Source organism: Parasteatoda tepidariorum, chromosome 5 (assembly GCF_043381705.1).
Source record: "Parasteatoda tepidariorum isolate YZ-2023 chromosome 5, CAS_Ptep_4.0, whole genome shotgun sequence".
In the NCBI taxonomy this organism is placed as follows: Eukaryota; Metazoa; Arthropoda; class Arachnida; order Araneae; family Theridiidae; genus Parasteatoda; species Parasteatoda tepidariorum.
Window position 1 is genome coordinate 24,167,822 of NC_092208.1, and position 24,735 is coordinate 24,192,556.

A 24,735-nucleotide genomic window follows, 5' to 3' on the forward strand; every position below is an offset into this window, starting at 1 on the left:
CTTGGATGAAAGTTATTGCTTAAAAAGGTCCTACAATACAAATGTATATCACAGACAGAAATAAAAATAACAAAAAATTCTTAGCACTGCATCATTTTTATTAGGTGTTTATTTGGCGATGACGAATAATTTCATAAATAATAAAGTATAATTTTCATCTATAATGAAATCGGGATTTCTTAAACTTATTAATTTATGACACTAATAAATGTTGGAAATCGCAATTTTTTACAAGGTAAAAAAAAAGAAAAAGATTTTGCATTTTTATTTGCATCAAAATAAATTTTAAATATGGATTGAGTCTAAGTGATGAGACTTAAGACAGGCTCAGACCCAATCCAACGTGGTTAGGACTCATAAATTTTTTATAAACTTTTATACTTCTTTTAAACGAATGTTTGATTCAGTTACCTAGTTTAAAAAATTTGTAAGGTATAAAAAAGTACAGCGATGTTCTATTTCTGTTCTGTGCTTTGAGAGGCTAGCACAAACTGTTAAATAACTTACATTTAGCATAAGATTTTGAGTTCTGTACATTTTTGTTTTAGTTGTCTTTAAGTTTCAGTCTGTACAATCCCAAGCGTTGGACGTTTTTTTTCCCCCACTGTATTAAGCTGTAACTGAGTGCTAGAAATAGCCACATGTTTTGGAAAATTCTGTTAATAAATCTTAGGGGAGGAGTGGTTGTTGTTGTTCATTTACGTCGCACTAGAGCTGCACAATGGGCTATTGGCGACGGTCTGGGAAACATCCCTGAGGATGATCCGAAGACATGCCATCGCAATTTTGATCCTCTGCAGAGGGAGGGGAGGCTTGGTAACTCAGGGGATTGAGCGCTCGCCTCCCAATGAGGTGACCGTGGTTTGAATCTTTGGGTGGTAGATACGAATTCTGCTCCCAGCTCTTACCGACGACAGTCCTGATATAAAATAACCTCTGTGGTAGAAGGATCATTGGATAGAATCCCCTTGCCGTCGAGTTGACCGTGGGAGATTTTCGTGGTTTATCTCTCCATGCAACCCAAATTCGAGTTAGTTTCATCAAAGTTCCTTCATGATGGCTAGTTCGTCCCATTGTGTTTGATCCAGAATTTCTATTGTCTTCTAGATTGTGTTCAAAACTACTAGTCTACGGAGTTGAACATTGATAGCCATAAACTCAGAATTGGGTCTATTGTTCAACGTTGGTTATAAAATATACAAAATTTTTTTGGAATCTTAAGGACTCTCCAATCGTAACGAACCCCTGTTCTCGGTATAGTAAAGAGGATGTCAAGTGTTTTTTTCTTCCAGGGCATCTTCTATACAACCTAGACCTGGCACTCAGTGACCATTTCCTTTTTTCAAAATTGAACAGAATTTCATCTGAAATAAGGTTCTCCGAAGACAATGCTGTGAAACTATCTGCAGTGAACTCGTTTAATAGACGGAACTAGATTTTTTTTCTCAGATGGCTTGAATAGGTCGATCCTACTATCAGCAAATGTCCGAGTATGTTTGATGTAAAACAGAAATCATCAACTCTGTCTTTTAATTCCATACGAGTATAATATTTTTTTGAGCACTGCTTGTAACTAATTTTTTGAAGTCATTGTAACTTTTTTTGGATTCTGTTTCTTAATTTCATACAAATTCTACTTAAAAATAACTTTCTAGTTCCTATAAGGAAATTACAAATCAAATGACAGTTGAACTAATAAGTGTTAAATTAAATTAAATATAAACAAATTAAATTTATCAGAGTTTTTGATTACCACATTTACACAAGATTTGCATGTTTGAGGTGCTACTAGACATTATTGTTTTTAAAAATTGAGTTCTCGTCTAATATTTGCCCAATTACAAATATTCTTGATGCATAGTACGTACTTTGGTCATCGGATAGCGGAATTTAAGATTATCTCAAATTGATGAAAACGATAATAAACAGAATTCCGCTTCTGAAAAACCATTTGGTGTTTAACTTTCGTCGCTAGATAAAAAACATATCTTTATAAGTTCAGATATAATACGGTATACTGGATTCCTTTAACAAGAACTTCTGGTCTGATAAAAGTTTTGTCATTATTTTATTTATTTATAAACAAAGTAATCGTTTATTAATTTGAGTGTTTATTCGAATGGATATCGTTTGCAATAGATTTGTTTTGCGGTTCTCTGATTGTGTTTATTTGATTGCTTATCATTGTTTATATGATAAAAAGAAATAACCGTTCGATATACATTTGAAGTGTTTTAAATATTTAATCTAAAAACAGTTAAATGCATCAAAAATTACTAATAGAAATTTTTTCATTAAAAAATTATTTACAGCTTAACTGACCTTTTTACATTAACCATGATTTGTACTCTTGTGAGTAAAAGGGGGCGTTTTAGAAAAAATGCAAACAAGAATTAATTTTTACAATACAAAGTGACGATTTCATTGCTAGAAACACCGCTTTGGGCTTGTCCCCACTTCAGACTTGCAGCTCGTGCGCCTTCATACTTTGATCTTGGTATACCCAGGGTGCATAGCTAAATTATATATATATATGTAGGAATGGTGCCAGGAAGTCCAGATGGGGAAGTCCCGAATTTATAATTAACTCTCTTCGATAGAACAATCTAATTACTTATACACATCCGATTTGGCGACCACTGCGGGAAGGCAGCTCTCACCAATCATGTCACTTTTATTTCTATTAAATGTTATGTTTGATTGCTAAATTATCGTCGTTATTTCATCTTATGCTCCACAAACTCCTACATATATATTAAATGTTAATAAACACAATGCAAAAGCATTATCAAAAACTTCACATGATCAGGATGAAATAGCTAATTTCTGACAAAGCTAATTCAATAAGTAATTGACCATAACTAATTTCTTATTATATTAGCCACTATAAATGTAAAATTGAGCACATAATGCAACATTGAGTCGCACGCTCAATTTTTTAAATTAAAAATTACTTTTTGATTACGCTAAAAGGAATAATTTTAATTTATAATTAGTTAAAACTATAATTAAAAAAAGAACTATCGGGTGGATTTTTTAGATATAAATATAAGTTATTTATGAAAGTAAATTCAACAAAACATAAACAAGATTAATATTATTGATCATACTGAATTTATAAAGATATGTACAGAATTAAGCAAACTAAGAAAACTTAATAATTTCATATTCCCAATGTAAATTTGTGAATTGGGTGGGGCCCGGATAGCCAGATTGGCAGGGCGCTGGACTCACGTCTGTAAGAACGGGAGTTCGAATCCAGCCGACGACATCAAATTAGTAAATTAACGTGATTTAATAACCCCTTCTAAGTTTATTAGTTCAGCATTTCTCTAAAAAAACGATTAAAAATTTTTCAATAGTTTTGGAATATAAATACAATTAAGTATTGAAGTTAAATATTTTTGTCAGATGTAAATTATTATATGGTAATATTACATCATAATATTTAACAAATCTGATATTATTGAACTTTTTATTTCAATTGTTTTTTAAATCAAATCATTAAAATATGAATTGAAGTTTTTTTGGGACGGCAAATATGAATTTACAAAGGATTTCTTTATTGCATTTGCTAAATGATAAAATAGCGAAAAGCACTTTTAAAAAATCTGGCTTTTAAATATTATTGAGTATTTTTCATAAAATAAGTTAACAGCACTAAAAATTTTACAAGTAATAAAATACAATAAAAAATTTAATGCAACTAGTGGACGGTCCCTTAGGTAAAAAAAAAAAATCCTAAGATTGATAAATCTCAATTAATTCTTGTCTTTATTAATTTTAATGTACAAAAGAAAGATGTAAATTTTGAGGTGATAAAGCTTTGTGATTGTTGACTGCCCTGGGCCTACATAAAAATACATAATTAGAGAATGATCCGCATGTACTGATCTATACATAGAATAGGGGCATTAGCTTACCTGTTACAAAGACAACGGTACCAGTAATGAAATTAACAAGAGAAATAAAGTTTTATTTTGCTAATAGGAAAAAGCATTTAGCAAAGTTTAGTTGGTCCCGATGACCAGAATAAATTCGAGACATTTTTCGGTTCGATTCCAAAGGGCAGAAAATGAAGCCTGAAATCGAGAATCTCTTGCAAAATGCAGCCAGAGTAGCACACGAGAGTTCAAAAATCGTTACAACCTTATCCAGCTGAATGTAAGCACATTCGAATCCGCAAGTATTTCATGAAGCCTACGGATTAGGATTTTTAAGGCTTAATCTATGTAGGAGGAGGACAAAAATTGCAAAATATTACCCTAATTTGAAATTATATTGTTAAAAATTATATCATAATTTGCCCGTATAATTTATGACCTTAATGTTTTTCTCGATCATTCTTAAGTTAAAAAAAAATAAATATAAAAACAATTTGTGATTCTAATTTCATAATTTTATCGGAAATTTTTTCAATTCGCTTTAGTTTCAGAGATGTTCACGGCTGTGGAGGAATTCACTATATACATTAATAAAATGCAAACTAATTTTCAAAGACTTGACGTGATCATGATAAAACAACTAGTTTCTGACGATTCCGAGAGATTTTTCGGTTCGATTTCAGAGAGTGGAAAATGAACCCTGAAATTGAGAATATCTTGCTCATGCAGCAGAGTTGCACATGGGAGTGCTAGAATCTCACCGAACTCAGCTCAGTAGACGCACATGTGGACTCGCAAGTATTTCATCTAATATGTAAAATGATTGGCGCTTTGATAAGGTATGAACCGACGCTAGGCCGAAATGAATTGTGGTTGAATGAATTGCGAAAACTTTGAATAGTACAATGTGAAAAGCACGCTTTTGCATAAAATGTGGCGACATGGTAAAAATCTCATTTTCGAAAAGGGAAAATTAAGCACTTTTTAAAAACACCAAATGAAAAAAGCACCTTTAAGGGCTTTTAATAAACGAAAATTTGAAATAAGCACCTTTAAGCACTTTTTAAAAATGCTACGAACCATGTTTAAAGAGGGACTGCTTTATGTCTGATTTTTCATAATTTAAAATATAGACTGCACTAATTAATTGCATATTCAATGTCAACTCAGCTTTATTTCTCATCATATTACATGATAATTCGATATAAATAAAAAAAACTATTTAGTTCAGAGATCAAAAAATTCAAGTTGCTGTCTTATTATTTTGAAAATTAATAAATTTAAGGGAAAAGTTTCAATTATAAATGTACCATTGTTTACAAGAAGACATTAATTTGATGAAAGTTGTTTGACTGATTTACTTCGTTTTTAGAAAGTTAACCTTTTTTTAGCTACTAACTGCACAACTTTTCGCTTCATTTTTTTTTCTTTTTACTGTGCCGCAGCATCTTACAGTTAAAAAAAATCAACACCAAATAAAATTCATTAAACAAATAAAGTTCACTTTTAATGACTCAGCAATAATTTATTTACATCTCTTGAAATATACATATGTACTATCACGATTTTTATCCGTAAAGCTCTTGATATAGGCTAATTTACATCTTAACATAACTTTTTCATTTGACAAACTAAGAGTTTTAATAATTAACATTTAGAATTCTTATTCAGAAAGCAGACAGGAAGAGATAAATAAATCAAATCCAATAGACATATTACACATTATACAGGAGACAATAGCAGATTTTAAAAATTAAATGTACAAACTTTAATGACTTTTCAAGAAAACTTAGAAATGTATGGATAAGAAATATTTCAATGACGTTTAGTTTTAACGTCGTATAATTTTCCCTCTAGAAATATAAAGGTAACTAATACTGACATCTTAGTGTGTACAAAACATGAATGAATTGAACAAAAAATGCACAAAAAATTATGCTATCTACCTTATGAACTATAAGACAGAATGAGTGATTATTATTTACAAAAATAATTTACACAATCTACATGAAAAAACACTTAGCAATACAAATGTTGCAACTCATAAAAATATTCTGCTTTCTCAGAAATTGCAATATGATATTGATTAACGAGAATTAATAGATTCAAGAACTGTTCTATCTCAATCTATTAAAATAACCATAACAAAATTTACTTATATCCTTAAATAAAATTAAGTATTTAGTACAATTTTTTTAATAAGTTCAACTTTTAAGTTGGTATTTATCTGCTTCAATTTAATCAACAACTAACACAAAGAAGAAAAAAAATCCAGTATGAAATTGCATGACAATTATTGCACAACCATATTCTGTAACAGATATTGCATACGTAGGAAATTTTAAGAGATTACAGTAATGTAATTATATGACACTTATAAATGCAATAAAATATTGACTGAACTATTTATATTTGCGATTAAATTTAAAACTAATTTTTATCAGCAGTTATATATTTTTTAAGTAGCTTAATAGTTCTAACATATTTCTCATTAAAAAAATTTCATAATTACAAGCAATAAATATTTATGTGTTAATTTAAAATAAAAAAAAATTAATAAAAAGTTTTACAAATTCTGGAAATGTAAAAAAAAAAGTTTTAAACTGACCATAATTTTAAAAAGTAAAATTTTTTTATTTCTGTTTTAATCATTATTTGGTTCACACATTACTTATATCAATTATCTCAAGCAATCAATTGATAAGGGGAAAAAACGATACATTTATTTTCTTCTACAAACTTACCGATTTTAGGAAATTTTCTAGATTAGAATTTTTGATTCCAATCTACGGGAAAATCCAGTAGACTGGGCAAATATGACTGAAAGGGGTATTTCACGAAAACATAAAAAACACTGCAACTGTAAGTTGCAACACAAAAAGAACATAACTTTAGAGAAATGGTGCGTACAAAATAGTCCACATAGGTATCTTTACGTAACAAATGGTATCACACTTTTTACATGAAACTTCTTTTGATTGATCGGCAGACTTCAAAGATCAACTTAACTTTCATTCTTTCTATATCACAGTTCACGGTTTCGGAATTCAGGCATTTCATTGTATATTTACAAGGATTTACCAAGGACTGATAAGTTTTGCTAAATTAAATTAAAAGAATAACTCATGTTCAAATAAATACACCATAATATGTAAATTAAGTCTTTCTTCTCAGAAAAAGAAAGTGTTAGAGTATAGAATAGGATAAATGATAGGCTCTTGGATTGGGCACTGTATATAAAACCTTTTACTGTATATATTTTCCATGTGTTCTGCAAGATCATAAAAACAATTGCCGAAATAAGAGGAATCACTCCATTGTAAATTTTTATCGAAAGCATTAATATGATTTAAAATGTCATTTGCAATTTCTTTTTCGAATAAGAAGATAGAACACTGACAATTACGAAATTGCATCTACTCCCGACAGGTATAGGGATTTTTTACAATAGATTTAAACTTTATTTAAAGCCTAAAGGTATTAAAAAACAATTAAAACAATTAGCTAAGAACTTTTTAAAAACTTTAAGAGTGTTTCTTAAAGAAAAAGAACAATTACAGTTTGAGTGTCTTAAACTGCTTTAATATTACACCATAGAATACTGTCTTGCTAAGCAAAATTGTATTATATGGTCGAACATTAAAGCTTCCATAAAGGACAAATATTTTAAATATTTAAAAAATCGCCAATTTGGCAAGACTTTTCCACTATTAAAATCGATGAATAATTTTCAAATAATTCAAAATATTGATCTCAAACGCTTTTCATCTGCAGAAAACTGTGACTTTTTTTCCATATATTTTGTCCAATTTTCATAAATTCACAACTTTACCTAACAGTGAAGAATAACTCTAAGAAACTAAAAGAAAAAAAGAATATTATTTGCTAAAAAGTGCTATTTTATAACACGACAGAGCCTTTGAAAAACAGCCTTAGCTTTAGTATAATCGAATAAGCCAAATCACCTCGAATAATGGAATTTTTACAACTGTCTTTGGTAAATCTTTGCGATATCAATGAAAAACTTTTTGGAAAAACGACATATAATACGTTAGTAACATACAATTTGGCTTCAAATTCTCTGTGCTCAGATACGATTGAGAATTAATCAAGTTGGCACTGATTGGTTTGTGTCGATATTGCTTTTCGTCTTATTTCCTTCCAATGTGAGAGTCTCGGGGCACAATGAACAAATGGCTGCCCGAGCCTCCAGCGTCCAAGGAACAGGAATTCTCCCATGCCTGATTTTGTCCCACATTTCAAGGGCCTGTACAAAGTCACATATTTTGCTTTGGCCCAAGATTTATTGCGTGTGTGTCTTTTGATGTTGGTGGCACGTACTGACAGAACTGATGTTTGGGTGGATGAGTTGTGTGATAAAGTGGACACAGTGCCTTGAACAACTGGAATAAGAAAAATAACATTTTTAAAAAGTTTGAAATTAAAAATAAGAACTACATGATAAAAATGTTTAATACAATTAAGGGATAGTATCAAAGATAAGAAGGGGGGAATTCTTAAACTTTAACAGGGTGCGTAGACAATTCTTTCAATAAAAAATAAGCACAGGGCGCGTAGCCAAATTATTCAACAAAAAATAAGCACCTTTTAAGCACTCAAAAAAATTTTAAGCACTTTATTGGCATTATTTTTGACAATTGTTAAAAATCATGAAATATTAAATAATGTAAAACGAATGGCGTTTTCATACGCTACGGACTGACAATACGCTGAAATAGATTGGGGTTGAATTAATTGTGAAAACGTTGAATAGAACAATGTGAACTGTGTCTTTTTGCATAATTCGTAGCGAAAATCGACATGGTAAAAGAAAAAATCCAATTTTGAAAAAGGGAAAATTAAATTAAACACTTTTTAAAAACACCCAAAGAAAAAAGCACCTTTAAGGTCTTTTAAAAAACGAAAATAAGCACCTTTAAGCACTTTTTAAAAACACTACGCACTAAACACCTACACACAAAGCATTTTTAAGCACTATATACATTAACAAAATGCAAAATGATTTTCGAAGACTTTACATGATCATGATAAAATAACTAATTTCTGACAAATAACTCTTTTCTTGATTATATTAGCCATTATGAAATAAAAAGTGGAACAGGATATGCAATTTTTTTAAAGGTTGTTCTTTTCATAATTTGTTTAATATTATTAGAAAAAAAATTCGTTTAAAAAATGCCATTTTCTACTTCGTTTGAAATAATTTCATAAAGGAAACCGAAAGATTTTACAAGTTATGAATTTCAGGTTTGACCTTAATATAATCAGAGATTTTAACTCTCATCTTTGGAAGAAATATTAATTTGTGGAACCCCCTCAGAGACCTAGGAATAGGAGCTCTTGTATAGAGACCTGTTCCGCGGAACATCATTTGGGAACCGCTGCCCAATAGTATAATTAAACAAAACGCAATTTTAGGGATTTACAGTGTAAATTTGAATAGAGATTAAATTATTTTATTAGACATAGATTAGAATTGATTAAATTATTTACTGTTTCAGGTAACTTATTCTTTTATTTAAATACTTTTGAACATTGTTAACAGAGGGAAACATAATGCAAATTCAAATTAATGTTTTATTTTTTGTTCCAAATCAAGTGCACTGCAGTTTTAAGGGCAAGAAACATTACAATTGCCGCTGATATTCTTATAATTAGTAATTGGAATAATTTATTAAGAAAAACTTTTAAAAATTCTTCTCGATTTTGAAAATATTTTTAATGAAAATTATAATTTAAAACTCACCGAAATCACTCGAACAATAAGCTCTGAGAATTTCTTCATCTGAACATGGTCGACATTCTGAAAGGAAAAGAAAAAACACTTCTGTAAGTCAAAATAATAGTTTTTATTGCAGTAGGGAAAACTGGTAAAGATGTTGAACCAAATTTTATAAGTAGACTAAGAAGGAAGAAAAAAATATTTTATTTTTGTGAAGCCTAAAACGTTGAGCGTATCACTTTCGAATGAGGGATTTTTGATGGCGATGTGTTATGAAAGTACTGCACTCGCAACGCAACGTTTTTCATTTTAGGCCTGACCAAAATATAATTATTTTCTTCTTTTCAGTCTTATTGAAAATTAGTTTTTAAAATTATTTCACCACATATTTTTCTTTTTACTTTTTTTCTGTCTTTTATGCACTAGTTTGTGTTTTGTGCTTTTGTTTAGGTCGGAAAGTAGTCGAAATTTGGACTGCTAAATTTCATTCTCACAGATTCGAAAGTAAGTTTATAAAAATGTGAAGTAAATAAAATTATTTCACAATCAAAGAGAGTGAATTATACATGTCATCAAAAATTCCAAGTTTTAGCAAAGTCAAATATTTCCACAATATATGTATAATATGTTTTGTATATTATAATTTTGTACATATATATACTTTGTACACAAATAGTAAATGTTATGCAATCAATTCAGAAAATTAATTATAATAATAAAAAAGCTGTCTGAAAATTTATTGCCTTATTTGAAAAAAAAAAAAAAGCCTAAATCAACTTAAAACGTAAGAACTAATACTCAGCACAACAACAACAAAAAAAAAAAAAAAAAAAAAAAAAAAAAAAAAAAAAAATAAAAAAAAAAATCAGATTTTTTATTTTCACTCTAACATCAGGATGAATCTTTATCAAGAAGATTTCAATTTTCGAAATCTACCAATTGCATAAAGAAAACATTTATATTTCACGTCCAGGCAGAGAGAATTAAGAGTTAACTCTAAAACAGTGTTTCCCAAAGTGTGGTATGCGTACCCCCAGGGGTACGGGAACAGTTTAGCTGGGGTACGCGTTCCTCTGCGAAACATCTTGCAACAAACGAAAATTTGACAAAATTTTATTTAAAAACAAAGCTAGCCATGAAAATTTAAGATTACGTATTTTTCTATTGGCTATTTTTTGCAGAGTTAACAGTAAATAATTAGGGGTATCAACAGCCAGTTGTGATTTTTAACTTTCGGGCAATTTTTTTACAGTAAAAAATACATTCATTTTGTATTAGTGGTACACAGCGTTACGAAAAATTTAGAAAGGGTACACAAAAGTAATAAGTTTGGGAACCACTGCTCTAAAACATCTGTTTCGTTCCACATTCCTATCCTTATATATTTTACCAACAGATAAAAATCTCGCCTTATCTGTAAGAATTCTTCATCTCATCATTGCACTTTACTTGCTGCTGATGAAAGACTATCTTGAACTAACTCCTCTCTTCATAAGTCCCCCAAACTTCACCCCACATTTGCCGCGGTATTCGTTCACGTAATCCCGTAGAATGGGGAAGAAAGTGCACACAACCTGCGCACCCACCATCCGTGACAAGAGAATTTAATGTTTGCTAGATGTGCCAATGACAAGTCTGTCACAGCTGCGTACCACATGCGTTATTTTTTCGCAAGGGAAATAAGAAACCTGGATTGAGACCTTCGGCCTCTTAAAGAATGCATTCCACTTCTCCAAATCAACACTCCCACAACAAAACAAGTCACATGCTAGTGTTGATTTGATGTAATTTGCAAACAACAGGCATTAGTTTACTATAGCTGACTTTAAAGTACCGTTACAGTTCGTTATAACCACAATTTACGTTGATAGATGGAGTTGTGGCTATTAACAAATAAAAAGGACTTGACAGCAATAATTTTTGACTATATTACTTTCAATGGTAAGCTGTAAATACGGGAAATATAGGGGCATTGTAGATATGCAGCAGGATTCATAAAAGTAGCAACTTTTTTCTTTAATTAGGAGGAAGATAACTTGACCAGTGGTCACTCATAGGTTTGCTTTACTCAGGGTCAAGGTAGTGATATGTTCGTTTTTCTCTTTTCTGTATTGATACCAGATAAAAATAATGTATTTCATTTTGCCCTTTTTTGTAAAATATTACTGAGTTAAATAGCAGAAAAATGTATTTCTGTTTTAAAATGTGAAGCAGAAGTGAAAATTTATCAAATTTTAACTCGTTATTTTTAATATTAGTATTTTGACATTGACCCGGAAATTCGTAATAGCGTACTTATAATATGCCGTACTCGTAACTTATTCTGCTTAAAAATAAAAATTTGCATTTTAATTTTTTTAAGTTCGAGGACAAAATTATTTTTATGAACAGGATCCGGTATTTAAAATTCCAGGAAAAAGTCTTGATCAGGATGCCGCATCAAGTATTGGATTAAAGTTCTTTGAAGTTTTCACGTTTTCCAATTATATGGTAAAATTTAAAAAATTAACAATATTTTCTTTAATTTATTTGTTAGCAAAATATAAACCGAGTAAAATTTACCACATAAACATAAACTTAACTTCAAGAGTAAACGTTTTTTTTTTTCAACAAAATTTACACTTTTTTTTACATTCTCCCTTCAGAAGAAAATTTAAAATACTAACTTAAAATTTACATTAAAAAATGTTATTGGGGTTAACATATTTATCAAAAAATAAATAAGAAAGATATGATGAATACTAAAGGGAAGTTGTAGATAATTTTATTTTATTTCACAAGCACTTGCATACGACACTGAAATAAAAGTTTTTCCGACATTAAATAATTTACTGATATTAAAATTGCAGTTTAAAAAACTTCTACTATTTTTTCGAAAACTTAAAATTTCGTCGACTTAGAAATAACACATTTTTCAGGTTTCTAGACACTTTTCTGACACACTATTGTGTTATATCTATGAAAACAGGATTACCACTACTTGAAATTGTTCTGAAAGCTTTTATATACCAAAATTGAAAGCACATTTTGAAATTACATGATCAAAGCTTTAAGAAATGATGCTAGTTATGCATAAGTTTGTCCAAACTGTGGGAAAAAGAAAAAGTTTAAAGTTTGGTAACTTACTAAATAACAATGATTGTGAAAATGGCTGAAATTTCGAAGATAGTTCTATTTTTGTTTTAAAAAAAATAAAAAATGTAAGAAGTTCGGTAGGTTTGAAGATTACATTTTAAAAATTGCTGTTATTCAGAAAAATCTAATTTCTTTTACTTACAAAAATGGTAGGAATTTTGTATAAATTTAACAAAACCATTTCTAAAAGCTTTGATCAAGAAATGTACAAACAATTTTTAAAGATAAAAACTTCCAGGGTATTTGCATTGAGTGAATATCATGTTCCCAAACAGCGTTAGAAAATTTGACATTTATTAAACCATAATATCTTTCAAATTTAATGCTTCATGGCGCTAAATTGGAACAATATTACCATACTTTTTAAACTTGATTAGATGATAGTATGGTTCAACTTGAACGATAAATCATTCAATCTGACACCTGGTGCTAAGTTGGAACAATGCTATAGTACATCCTAAACTTGATTAAACGATACTATGGTTCAACTTGACCTAAAAATCGTTCAATTTAACACCTGGTGCTAAGTTGGAACAATGTTATAGTACTTCTTAAACTTGATTAAACTATACTATGATTTCATTTAAACGAAAAATCATTCAATTAAACAATTGGTGCCATGTTGGAATAATGTTATTGTACTTTTTAAACTTGATTTGACGGTACTAGGGTTCTACTTGAACGAAAAATCGTTCATCTAGCACCTAGTGCTAAGTTTGAACAAAATTATCGTACTTCTTTAACTTGATTAGACGATACTATGTGGACCAACTTAAACGAAAAATCGTTCAATTTAACTACGATGCTATGTTGGAACAATGTTATTGTACTTCCTAAACTTGATTAGATAATACTATGGTTCTACTTGAACGAAAAATCGTTTATCACTACGTAATCGTTATGCCCCGTAAGTTAACAGAAATGTACATTATGGTTCAGCAATTTTTTTCTGAGTTTATGTGATGTAATGTGTAATGTTCAGAATAAAAAAGAGAGAAAGAACATTAAAAGTCACATTGATTTTCCACTCTTGGAAGAATTACTTTAATATATTTATAGTTCATTAGTTTCAATGTACTGCCAAAATATAACTGAAAAGGCACATAACGGTTATTTATATTTATATTGGCAACAGTGTTAATAATAAAAAGAACAAGAGAGAGAAGAAGAACAAAATCGATGCATGTGTTCGATTTGAAGTACCCACAGCATGAGATCTCTTTAGTGAAGAAGGCTCTTGGATTTTGGAGGTGTGTCACACTTCTTATATAGCTGTTGCTAATTTTATTTTTTCTTTTATGAGTAAGGGAAAATATTCTTATCTGATGGAGACCCTGGCCTTTACTCGACCCCGAAGACGTGTGTGGAATATTAATGAAACCCTGAAGAGATTCGAAATGGAAAGAATCGGGAAGTGATCGAATTTATGCCGGCCAAAAATGCACCATACAATACAGTTCCATTAAAAAGGAATTAAAGAGCTAAATAATGACAGAAATTGTCTCCGCTATTATAAAAGTTTGCCCCTAATCAGTCAGCTACTAGACGATAGTCATGTTTAAACAAATCTCAAGCAGGAAAACCAAAAATAATAAGAAGATTTTTAATTTCAATACAGGCCGATGTTCCTATTTTAAAAAGCGTTTTGAGCGTTTATTTTTCTACTTTTAACTATTTTGCCATTTTTAAAAACAGATGACAACCACCCTACATTATTTCCGCAGAAAAAGAAGAAAAAAGACTCATCTTATTCTTTTAAAACGAATTTTAAGCTTGATATTCTACAATAAAACATCTGCGATATATAAACCGAAACCTCCTTTTATAGTTCATTATGTAAAATAGAAGTCTATACTTATCGGGAGGGCCACAATCTTATGACCATCAACTCAATCATATGTTGGCTTAAAAAGAATAATATCAAATGGTCTTAAAAATTAAAAGTACGACTAATTATACTTATTTACAAAGAACATGAGAGATGGTCACTTGCAGGCCAACAATTTGATGATCCATTCAAACAAGTGGTCAACTTATAAATGAGAAATTGAATCCAGTTTTATGCAACTTAGACTTAGGTGATCAGCATAAGGATGTGGTCAACTTAGCAAGTTTCACTGTATGTGTATCTCTATGCTCATATCAGATACAACGAGAACAATGGGCAGTGCGATTAAGAAAATTTGTTATTATAATATTTTTTAGTCAAAATCGAAAAGCCAAAATGAATTATAATTTATCATTCGCACTGGTTTGTTCTAATTCCTTGGTATAATTCTTATTTGATTCACAGGAAGAGAACGTTAAATCATATCACACAAAGGTTTAAGAACCACATTAGATTAAATTTATTTACTAAATCTATCGAATTATAGATAATAACTTAAAATATATTTGCTACATTCAAAACCTGATTTATCAGAAAATCAAATAGTCCCGAGCCTAAAGCCACCACATTTCAGGGGGACCCTAAATGTTGCAAATAACTTCTATGAAAAAAATAAATAAAATAAAAAAAATTCAATTAGAATTATGAATTAAAAAAATTGAATTAAATATAAGCACACATATATCATAATTTACTTATCTCACAATAGCCTTTTGAAGTAAAAAAACATGTAAATTTAACTTAGTTACAACTAGTAGGGTCTTCGACAGTGTTGTGTACCCAATTACTAAATCAGGCCCTGGCTACACTACAGTTAATAGAACAAGTAGCAGACTTAGGGTTTTGCTTCCTCCATGATACCGCACTGAAAAACTTATTGTTAATCTAAACAAATGTAAGATTTCCTTGAGGTCGCTCTCACATCTTAAGAAACAATGAAATGATAGGCACAGAACAAATCGGTACTTTCAATGGTACTCAGTGCTAGAGGATGTTTAGAATGTTGAACATTCACAACTTCAAGGAAACATTTTCTTTCTTTTCTTTTAAGTTCACAAATTTTTAAAAAAATCAAACAAGACAATTAATTAATTTTAAAGTCTTGCAGCAAAAATATTTATTAGAAGCTGAAAGAATTTTAGGCTGAATTCGAACAAATACATTCCTACTCATTAATTTTAACGCGAAAACGGGCGTTTACGAAGATGAGACTTGAAAGAACGTCCAACTTAAAGTGGTGCTCACATATTTTTTTAAAAATAAATTTTCTTTTCGAGAGATTTAGAATAAGCGACTCGCCTGTCATTGTCCCTCTTTCAGTTAAAAAAAAAAAAAAAGTAATAATAATAAAGATTTTATTTCTTTTTAGTTGTGTGGCAGCAGTTCGCGTGCACTTCGTTTCCCCTCTTCATTTCCCTCCCTACATTTTTTTCATCCTCCATTTGTCAGCCGTTAGAAAGCAGACGATTTTGACAACACCCTCGCCATTTTTTGTTAAGGCAGTCTTTCTGTGTATTTTCTTTTTATATTCCGCCTATTGAAAAAGACTTTAAACACCCACATAATAAGGGTGAATTTAGATGTTCCATTTGGCGCCATCATGGAAAAGGTTAAATTATTCTAAAGCACCAAAATCTTTGAAAAAATAAATATGATAAATTTAAGCGTTGGAGGAAGTAACATAACAATTTTTAAGCTTTATGTATTCCAAAGAATTTTCTTTAACATTTTATTTATATGCCTGTAATTTCGAAGGAGTTGTGAATCGTCAAGATTTTGTACCATGATTCAAAATTAAAGCTTTATTTTTTTTATCGTTTCATCTTTAAATTTAAACTCAATATTGTGTATTGCGATTTTATGCTTTTTCACAGAGGCGTGCAATTTTTTTTTTTTTTTTAAATTTCTATCAGATTTTTTTTTAAAAATTGTTTCCACGTTTAACGACTGAAACTTCCACATAATGTATAAATAATACTTAATATTATTTAACAATAATACAGGAACTATAATTCTTGATACCACTAAAAATAAAAGTTAAAAAATGTTCCATGCGGTTATTTTAAAAATTAAAATCCTGATATAAAGGAACATTAACTGCAATGAAATTAGACATAATTAGAAAAATAAATTACAACAGCGGTATTATCTATCCAAAGAATAGTAAAAATATATCCAAGATTTAGCAAATATAAAGAAATACTTGCCTCCACGTTTAACGATTGAAACTCCGACAAAATGAGTAAATAATACTTAATATTATTTAACAATATGAAAGAACTATAATTCTTGATACTACTAAAAATAAAAGTTGAAAAAATGTTCCAGGCTGTTATTTTAAAAATTCAAATCCTGATATAAAAGAACATTAACTGAAATGAAATTAGACATAATTAGAAAAATAAATTACAACAGCTGGATTCCAAGATTCAGCAAAGATAAAGAAATACTTGTAAATCAGTCCTGAATTTTTGGCGGTCCTAAATTTTAGCGGCCCTGGGAGGTCGCCTAGTTCGCGCACTCCTAAGCACTGCCCTGCCTATTCATGCAACTAGACTAGGCAAAGACAGTTTTACCTGAAATTTAATAATGTTCTAAACTGCACAGAATTAAACAAATTAAAGATCAAATAGAAACTATCTGAACGTCAATTTTGATACGGAATTACTCCTACACGAACTAAGATGTTCAGATTTTACGATTGCACTGTCTTATCTATGCATGCTTAGATTGTATATATCCACAATAACACCTACACGAACATAACCACAATGTCAAATTAACAAATCATTTTATTTACGTAAGAATAAAGAAATAAAACATAACATGAGATAAACTCTAAAAAGAAAAAGGGAAAAGCCTTAAAAATTATAAGAAAAACCTTAATAATAAATAACTACAAATCTACTTAATGTAATGGTTTAACACAACATTTCCCATGGGTTGTAGCAAATTTGCACAATATAATATTAAATCTTCAACTGATAGATAGATCTTTTTGCCTTTGGTTTAAAATAAACACAAATAAAAATAAAATCACAACTAGAACATTTTTTAGCTGAGATTCCCGGATTAAAAAGAAATTAATAATTTTCTGGAGAAATTTATGGTAAATTTCCCTCCAATTTAAAGTCGTTTGTTTTTATATACATCTAAGAGCCGCCGTCAGAGGAAAATAACTGTTCTTAGAGTTATTAAAACATTTTCAAATTATTATAGGAAATCGTTGCAAAACATGAAAGAAAAAAAAGGTTAAGACACCTTTTTCAAATATTATTGCTAGAAGCAGTGGGAAAAACATTGCACTTAGTAACTATTTCAGCATTTAGCGAAGTTGCCTACTGTTATTTTCTTTATTACCATTTTTAGACTTTAAAAAAAAAAAAAAAAAAAAAAAAAAAAGCAAAANAAAAAAAAAAAAAAAAAAAAAAAAAAAAAAAAAAAAAAAAAAAAAAAATTCTAATTACATTCTAGTTTTATAAATGGCTTTAAAACATAATTTTGAATTGTTTTTCAAAATATGCAGACTTAAAATAACTACTTTTCTTAAGAAAAGTACATAATTATAGAGTATTTGAATAAACGCTTTTTGCTCATAGAAATAAAAAGGTACAGATTTAAAATGTTTGTATAACCGAAAGACTCAAGCCAAAATCTTCTTTAAAAAAATATATTTCAAAATACAGATTTCTAAACATGAACTTTTTGAGTGCATTTATTTTTATTTTTAACCAATAAATGAAAAAAAAAATTCTTTTTTATTAAGCTGCGGTAAACGACTTACGTTTAACCGAAGGAAGAATGATAGTACCGAAAATCATCAACTGTGAAATAGATCTCGAATTTAACGAAAATAATTTTTATTATATATTTTTTTTTCTTCTCTTTAATCCGTTCTTTACGGTCTGCTGCTCGTTTGTGAAAAATCACTCATCACTTCGGTTGATAAAATGAAAAATCTGTTAGTAATCATTTTTCGGCTTTAGTTATACATTAGTTATCTTTTTTTTCTCCTTTCTTTCTGTATTACTCAAAATCAATTTGTATAAGTATAAAAAGCTTGAAGGTTATTTATTTTAAATTTATCCATTATTTTATTTAATTTATTCATAGTTATTTTTAATTCATTTTACTTTGATAAATGCAATGAATTAAAATTAAATTAAAACGTAACATTCAATTTCCGAAGTGCCATTACATTTTTTAATACAAGAATATTAAAATTGATTAATAATAATGGAAAAGAAAGTCATGCTGTAATATTCATTAGTCTCCCCCCCCCCCCAAAAAAANCCCAAAAAAAAAGCACGTCAGCCAAGACGAATTTTTAATATTAAATCTTTAATTTACTTTCTTATTTTAAAAAATACTAAAAAAATTAAGTATTAAAAAAAAACGCTTGCTTATAAATTAGTATATAATATATTTCCTCTTAATAAAACGTTAAATAAAACTAATCTAATTAACATGCCACAATAATTTTTGCATTGTTACTCCAAAATAATTATACAGCAGAAATTATTATACAGTACAATCCGCGTTCTTCATTTTAGTTGATGCCATCTGTGGATTGATCTTAATACTTGCACTACTTTTAAAGAGTGGGATAATCAAAATAATCTATATATATATTTCTCTTACACGGCGATAAAAAAAAAAGCCTCATTACAACTCCCCGAATGGCAACGCTAGAAAATCAACCAATGATTGCAGCTAAAAATGTCACATGCCAAATTTAGTTTAGGTGGCTCAACTTATAGCGCTTCTAAAAACGGAAACTGAAATAACCAGAGTGTAAAATAGTATGTGCTTATGCGCATCGTATTTTTTGTTAAATAATTTATTTATTATATATCAGTTTATAGATGGTAGCGAGAAGAGTTTTTTGGTTGCCATGGTGACTAATTAGAATGTAAATTGTTTTTTTGAGTGAGTGTGAGATTTGTTTTTTGGAACTGCGATGCTGTAATTTTATTGTTTAGTTAATAAATCTTCCTTTTATATTAAACGTGATAGTAGTTTCCTTAATTATTGGATTCGAAGACCTTGGAGTTTTATTTGAGGTCAGTTTATTTTGTATTTTTTGACAAGAGTAATTTGTATTTTTTGACATTCTCACCAAATGAGATTTCTTCCGAAATTCAATGTTTTGTTTATGCAGGTTTTTCCATTGCAATTCACTTATTTCAATTTTTAATAGACTTAATTATAGCCAAAATTTTAACTTTTTTAAAGAGATATCAGTTTTCGAAATTTTATCTTAAGATTTTATACTATTGCACATTTCTAATAGGTTTAACGAATTACATGTTATTTATTTGAATTCAAATTTATTTTAATGACTTAGTATTTACTAAAAAGATGCAATTTTTCTTTAAAAAAAAGTTGTTATATGGATTTGAATGATTGTTTTGAATTCTTAGAATTTTGTGCATTTGCAATGTACCTAAGTTAGTAGCGAGCGAAGCGAGCTTGGTTTGCGAAGCAAACCTTATAAGATTGCGTAGCAATTTTGGTGGGTTGGCGAGCGTTAGCGAGCAGGGGGCACAGCCCACTAGTATATCAATAATAGTCTAATGAACAATAAGTAAAAGAAATTGGGCAACTGACTTTTACAAAGTTTAATTTTCAAAATAAGATATTAAATGTTTGTTTATATCATTTTAAATTAGGATTAACATCAGAAGTAATAATTAACCAATTAATAACATTTTTCAATAAAAATTTTATTTAAAAAAACTTTACTTCCATGTAGTGGTCTGTATAGTATTGTGTAGTGTTCTGGTTAAAAATCACAAAAGACATCTGATATAATTATATTTTAAAAAATATAGCTTCATGACAGTGCGAACTGATAGCGAGATTTTTGTGTTAATTCTTTTTAATTGAACTAATTTATTTGACAAAAGCCATAGTTTGAATTATATTTTTAGTATCTCTTCACTTTTTCAAAAAAGTTGACAAAGCACTTAGTATTAATAATAAACAATGCGCAACCACACGCTCAAAATGAGTTCACTAACTTGAAATGAATTATGCATCTTGATAAACAAACGTTGCCTATAATGGTGAAAAATAAGTAATTGCAATTATTCATTTTATGCCTTTAATGTCTAGAGATAAAGAATGGCCGAAGAAAAACTGCTAACGCCTTACGCAACCGAGACTGCAGTAATTTAACTCCTCCACTTCTTGAAGAATAAATAAACAATTAAAAAAATGAAAAACAGACACGCGCAAGAGTTTTTTTCTAAATTTGAGGGCGGAATTTGATTCTGGGGATTAAAAAAGTAATAAACAAAAAGTTTCGAAAAATAAATGGCAACGTTCAAGATGTAAACACAATAGGAGAGATTGTTTACTTCCATGAGAAATGTTTTGTCTTCTAAACGGAATTGAGTTTACAGAACTTTTAACAAGAATTTCTTTTTATATTCTGTAAAATAAATAGAACTAAAGGAAACTATAACAAAAATGAAAATAACTTACAAATGCTTTTACAAAACATAAGTTTTGAAATTTTTCTTTGTGTTTCCAAAACCTGATGGAATTCCTTAACTTTAATATTTCTTCATTTAGTATATAGTCTGAAGATGATTACCAAGGAATTCATAACTAGGAATGATTTGAAGGGTAGTTACCAAACAATGCAAAAAAAGAAACGCCCTGGCCGTACAAGCTTTTAAATTATAACAAATACATCAGAACAGACACGCGTCAGTTATCTCTAAATTTCACTAAAAATAGGACAAATTAACTGGATTCCCTCACAAGCGCCCTTAACAATTTGAAGACGGATTTGATTCTAAAGATTATAAATAACAAATATTAAGTTTCTATGAATCAAAAATAGTAAATTTTTTCTTCGTTTCCAAAAATCTGCAGAAATCTACTTCAATGATTATTTATTTCATGAAAAATCTGCAGAATTTTAATAAAAAATTCCTAATTAAAATTCATACTGTAGGCTGCTTGAATAATTGTTATTAATGCTATCATAATTGCAAAGCTAATAACAAATCATATCAGGAAAGAAATTCTGCAACAAAAAAACAAACAAGTAAATTAGAAGAAGACAGATACACGTGCGAGCTCCTTAAAATTTAGGAGGAAAAAAAAAAGAGAACTGATGCTACTGATAACTTATAAGTAATAAACATTAAAGACTTGAATAAGTAAGCGATGGCAAAGGGGATAGAGCGTTCGCCATTCAATGAGGCGAACCGGGTTCGAATCCCAGTCGATACGAATTCCGCATCCGGCTTGCACCGACCACAGTGCTGACGTGAAATATCCTCAGTGGTAGACGGATCATGGGTTAGAGTCCCCTTGCCGTCAGGCTAACCGTGTGATGTTCTCGTGGTTTTCCTTTCCATGTAACGCAAATGCGGGTTAACTCCATTAAAAAGTCCTCCACGAAGGCATATTTCTCCCAATCCAGGAGTTTCCTTGTCTTCTGGAGTGGGTTCAAAATTACTAGGCTACGACGTTGAATATTAGTAGTCGTAAACCCATAAAATTGGGTCGGCTGTTCAACGTCGGTTATTAAAAAAATGGCAAACATTAAAAAAAAATCCAGCGCAACTGCATGCTTCTTGCGTTTCTTTTGGTGGAAAATTTTTTACAATTTAACATCTTTTTAAAAAGTAAATGGTTAAACTAATGTTTATGATTTGTCAGAACTTTATTTTCTCATTAAAATCACGTCGGAAAAATATCTAGACGTTACCACGCTGTATGTATTTCGCACTTAATTGATTTTCAGTTTCCGTTCATAATTTTTATTCAATTTTTTAAGAAAAAATTAAGCTTTTTAAAAAATGATCTACGAATATCTCAAAAAGGATATTATAAGCTTTGATGAAAATTCTTGAATTCGAGCATAAAAAGAAACACCATCTTGATTTTCTTAAAAGGCAGCTACAAAAACATAGAACTAAAATAAAAATATATAATAAAAAAAATAATAATAAAAAGATATATCTATTTTTACCTTAGGCTACATGTTTTAAACTACATGTAAGATAACTACGAAAGGTTTGTCCCCGAATTAATTATTTAATATTTGAAAATTAGAGCATTCTTATTAATTTATATCCCATTTTTGGAAGATGGAGTTTTTACATTACATTTATGTCATTAGATTTATGCTTTTAGAGTACCTTATTTACCAGTGTATTTTTATTTTCTTATCTTTGAATTTAGATTTCTTTATTTTAATAATTTTTACTGTGCATACAAAGATGTTTTTCTCGAATGATTTAAAAAAAAGAAAATGAAGTTAACTTTTTACTGACATGGAAAAAAAACAACGGGATTTGAAACATTCCATAGCCAAAAATGCTTGTACACCCGAATACATTCCACTGCACAAGTATGGATCTCAGCGTGGTGCAGCAGTTTCATTGCAATTCTATAGTCACAGAATGAGGACGGCTAGATTAAATAAAATTATGAGGACGACAACGAAAAAGCCCATAAAAGAAGAAAAAAAAAGATGAAGTAAAAGTGGGGAAAGGGGGAAGCAGAAAAATTATTTCTCAGCTTTCTTTTATACACTATGTATTAACCCCCGTTGCTTTAAGGAATATGCGGGAATATTGCAAGGTTACCACACAGAACTGGCGGCGCTAATATTATTAAACTTTCGCCAATGAGATATATGAATCATACAATTAGTTTTTACTCAGATTTTATCATTACGTTTTGAGACAAACGCATCTGTAGTGAATTTTTTAATTGTTCTAATATTACGTTTAATTTTTGGTTGCTTTACTAAATACCTTTCACATAATTGAATACCTGCGAGTGACATCATCGTAATCGTGACAATCGCCGATTTAAAAGCCAATCAGGTTCGACATACACGAGTGCCGTCGTTGACAGGTATCCAATTAAATTTGATTTAAATCACGCAGTTCAGCAAAAATGCTTCACTTTTTCTCGAATGGCAAGTACTCAATTATATTATGTATAAAGCAGGGTGCATAGCCAAATCTTTCAACATAAAATAAGCAACCTTTAAGTACTTTTTAAGCACTTATGTACATTAACAAAAGGCAAAACAGTTTTCAAATACTTAACATGATCATGATAAAATAACTAGTTTCTGATAAAGAACTCTTTTCTTGATTATATTAGCCATCATAAAAAAAAAGATCGAGAGATTTTTCCGATTCGATTTCAGAGGGGGGGGGGAAATGAAGCCTGAAATTGAGAATATCTTGCAAAATGCAGCCGAGTTCCACATGAGAGTGCAAGAATCTCACCAAACCCAGCCAGCTCAATACTTGCAGGTCCATGCGGACCTGCAAGTGTTTCATCAAAAATGTAAAATTAATGGCGCTTTCAAACGCTACAAATCGACGGTAAGCCGAAATGCCTTTGATGGAATTGTGAAAACGCTAAACAAGGCAATATAATACAAGGCAAAAATCGACACGGAAAAGAAAAAATTCCAATTTTCGAAAAGGGAAAATTAAGCTCTTTTTAAAAACACCGAATAAAAAAAGCACCTTTGAAGGCTTTTAAAAATCGAAAATAAGCACTTTTTAAAAACGCTACGCACCATATAAAGAGAGATTACTCATGAGAATGAATTTTTTTCAGTTTTCATGGAGAAAACAGAAATCACATGCAAAATTATGAAGGGGGAAAAAAAGAGCTTCTTAAATTGCATCAATTTTGCAAATGTTTACTGTTTATCTAAATCAGTGATTCTCAACCACTGTACCGCGGCACTTTTGTGTGCCGCCAAATTCTTAAAAATGTGCCGCCAAATATTAGAAATGATGCAATAAAAATTATAATGCTTTTTTTTATTATGAGTAAAGTTTAAAATAAAGAAATGTGTATATATATATATACTTTTTATAATTTTCCCACGCTTTAACAGCGTGATAGCATCTTCGTCGGCGATTGTATTGTCTCTGACAATCTTAAAATAAGATGGAAGTGTTTAACACACAATTTTAAAAAATGTTGTAAGAGCTGATCATTTAAGTAAGCTATGCAATTAGTAAGCAAACTAACAAAGGATAACTAAAAAAACAAATATATAAAAAACAAATTAACAAAGGATAATT

The 24,735-nt window shown here is 29.6% G+C and overlaps 1 protein-coding gene across 1 annotated transcript in view; it reads right to left on the minus strand.

Annotated features, from left to right (window-relative positions):
• Positions 1 to 5,369: 5,369 nt before the first annotated feature.
• LOC107454978 (meteorin-like protein) overlaps positions 5,370 to 24,735 on the minus strand; it is a 49,509-nt gene continuing 30,143 nt past the window's right edge. The window contains exons 3-4 of the mRNA XM_043052363.2: positions 9,652 to 9,708; positions 5,370 to 8,287 (exon numbers count right to left, since the gene is read on the minus strand). Of these exons, the coding sequence (XP_042908297.1) occupies positions 7,989 to 8,287; positions 9,652 to 9,708 (356 nt within the window). The 3' untranslated portion in view covers positions 5,370 to 7,988. The remainder of the gene's footprint in view (positions 8,288 to 9,651; positions 9,709 to 24,735) is intronic.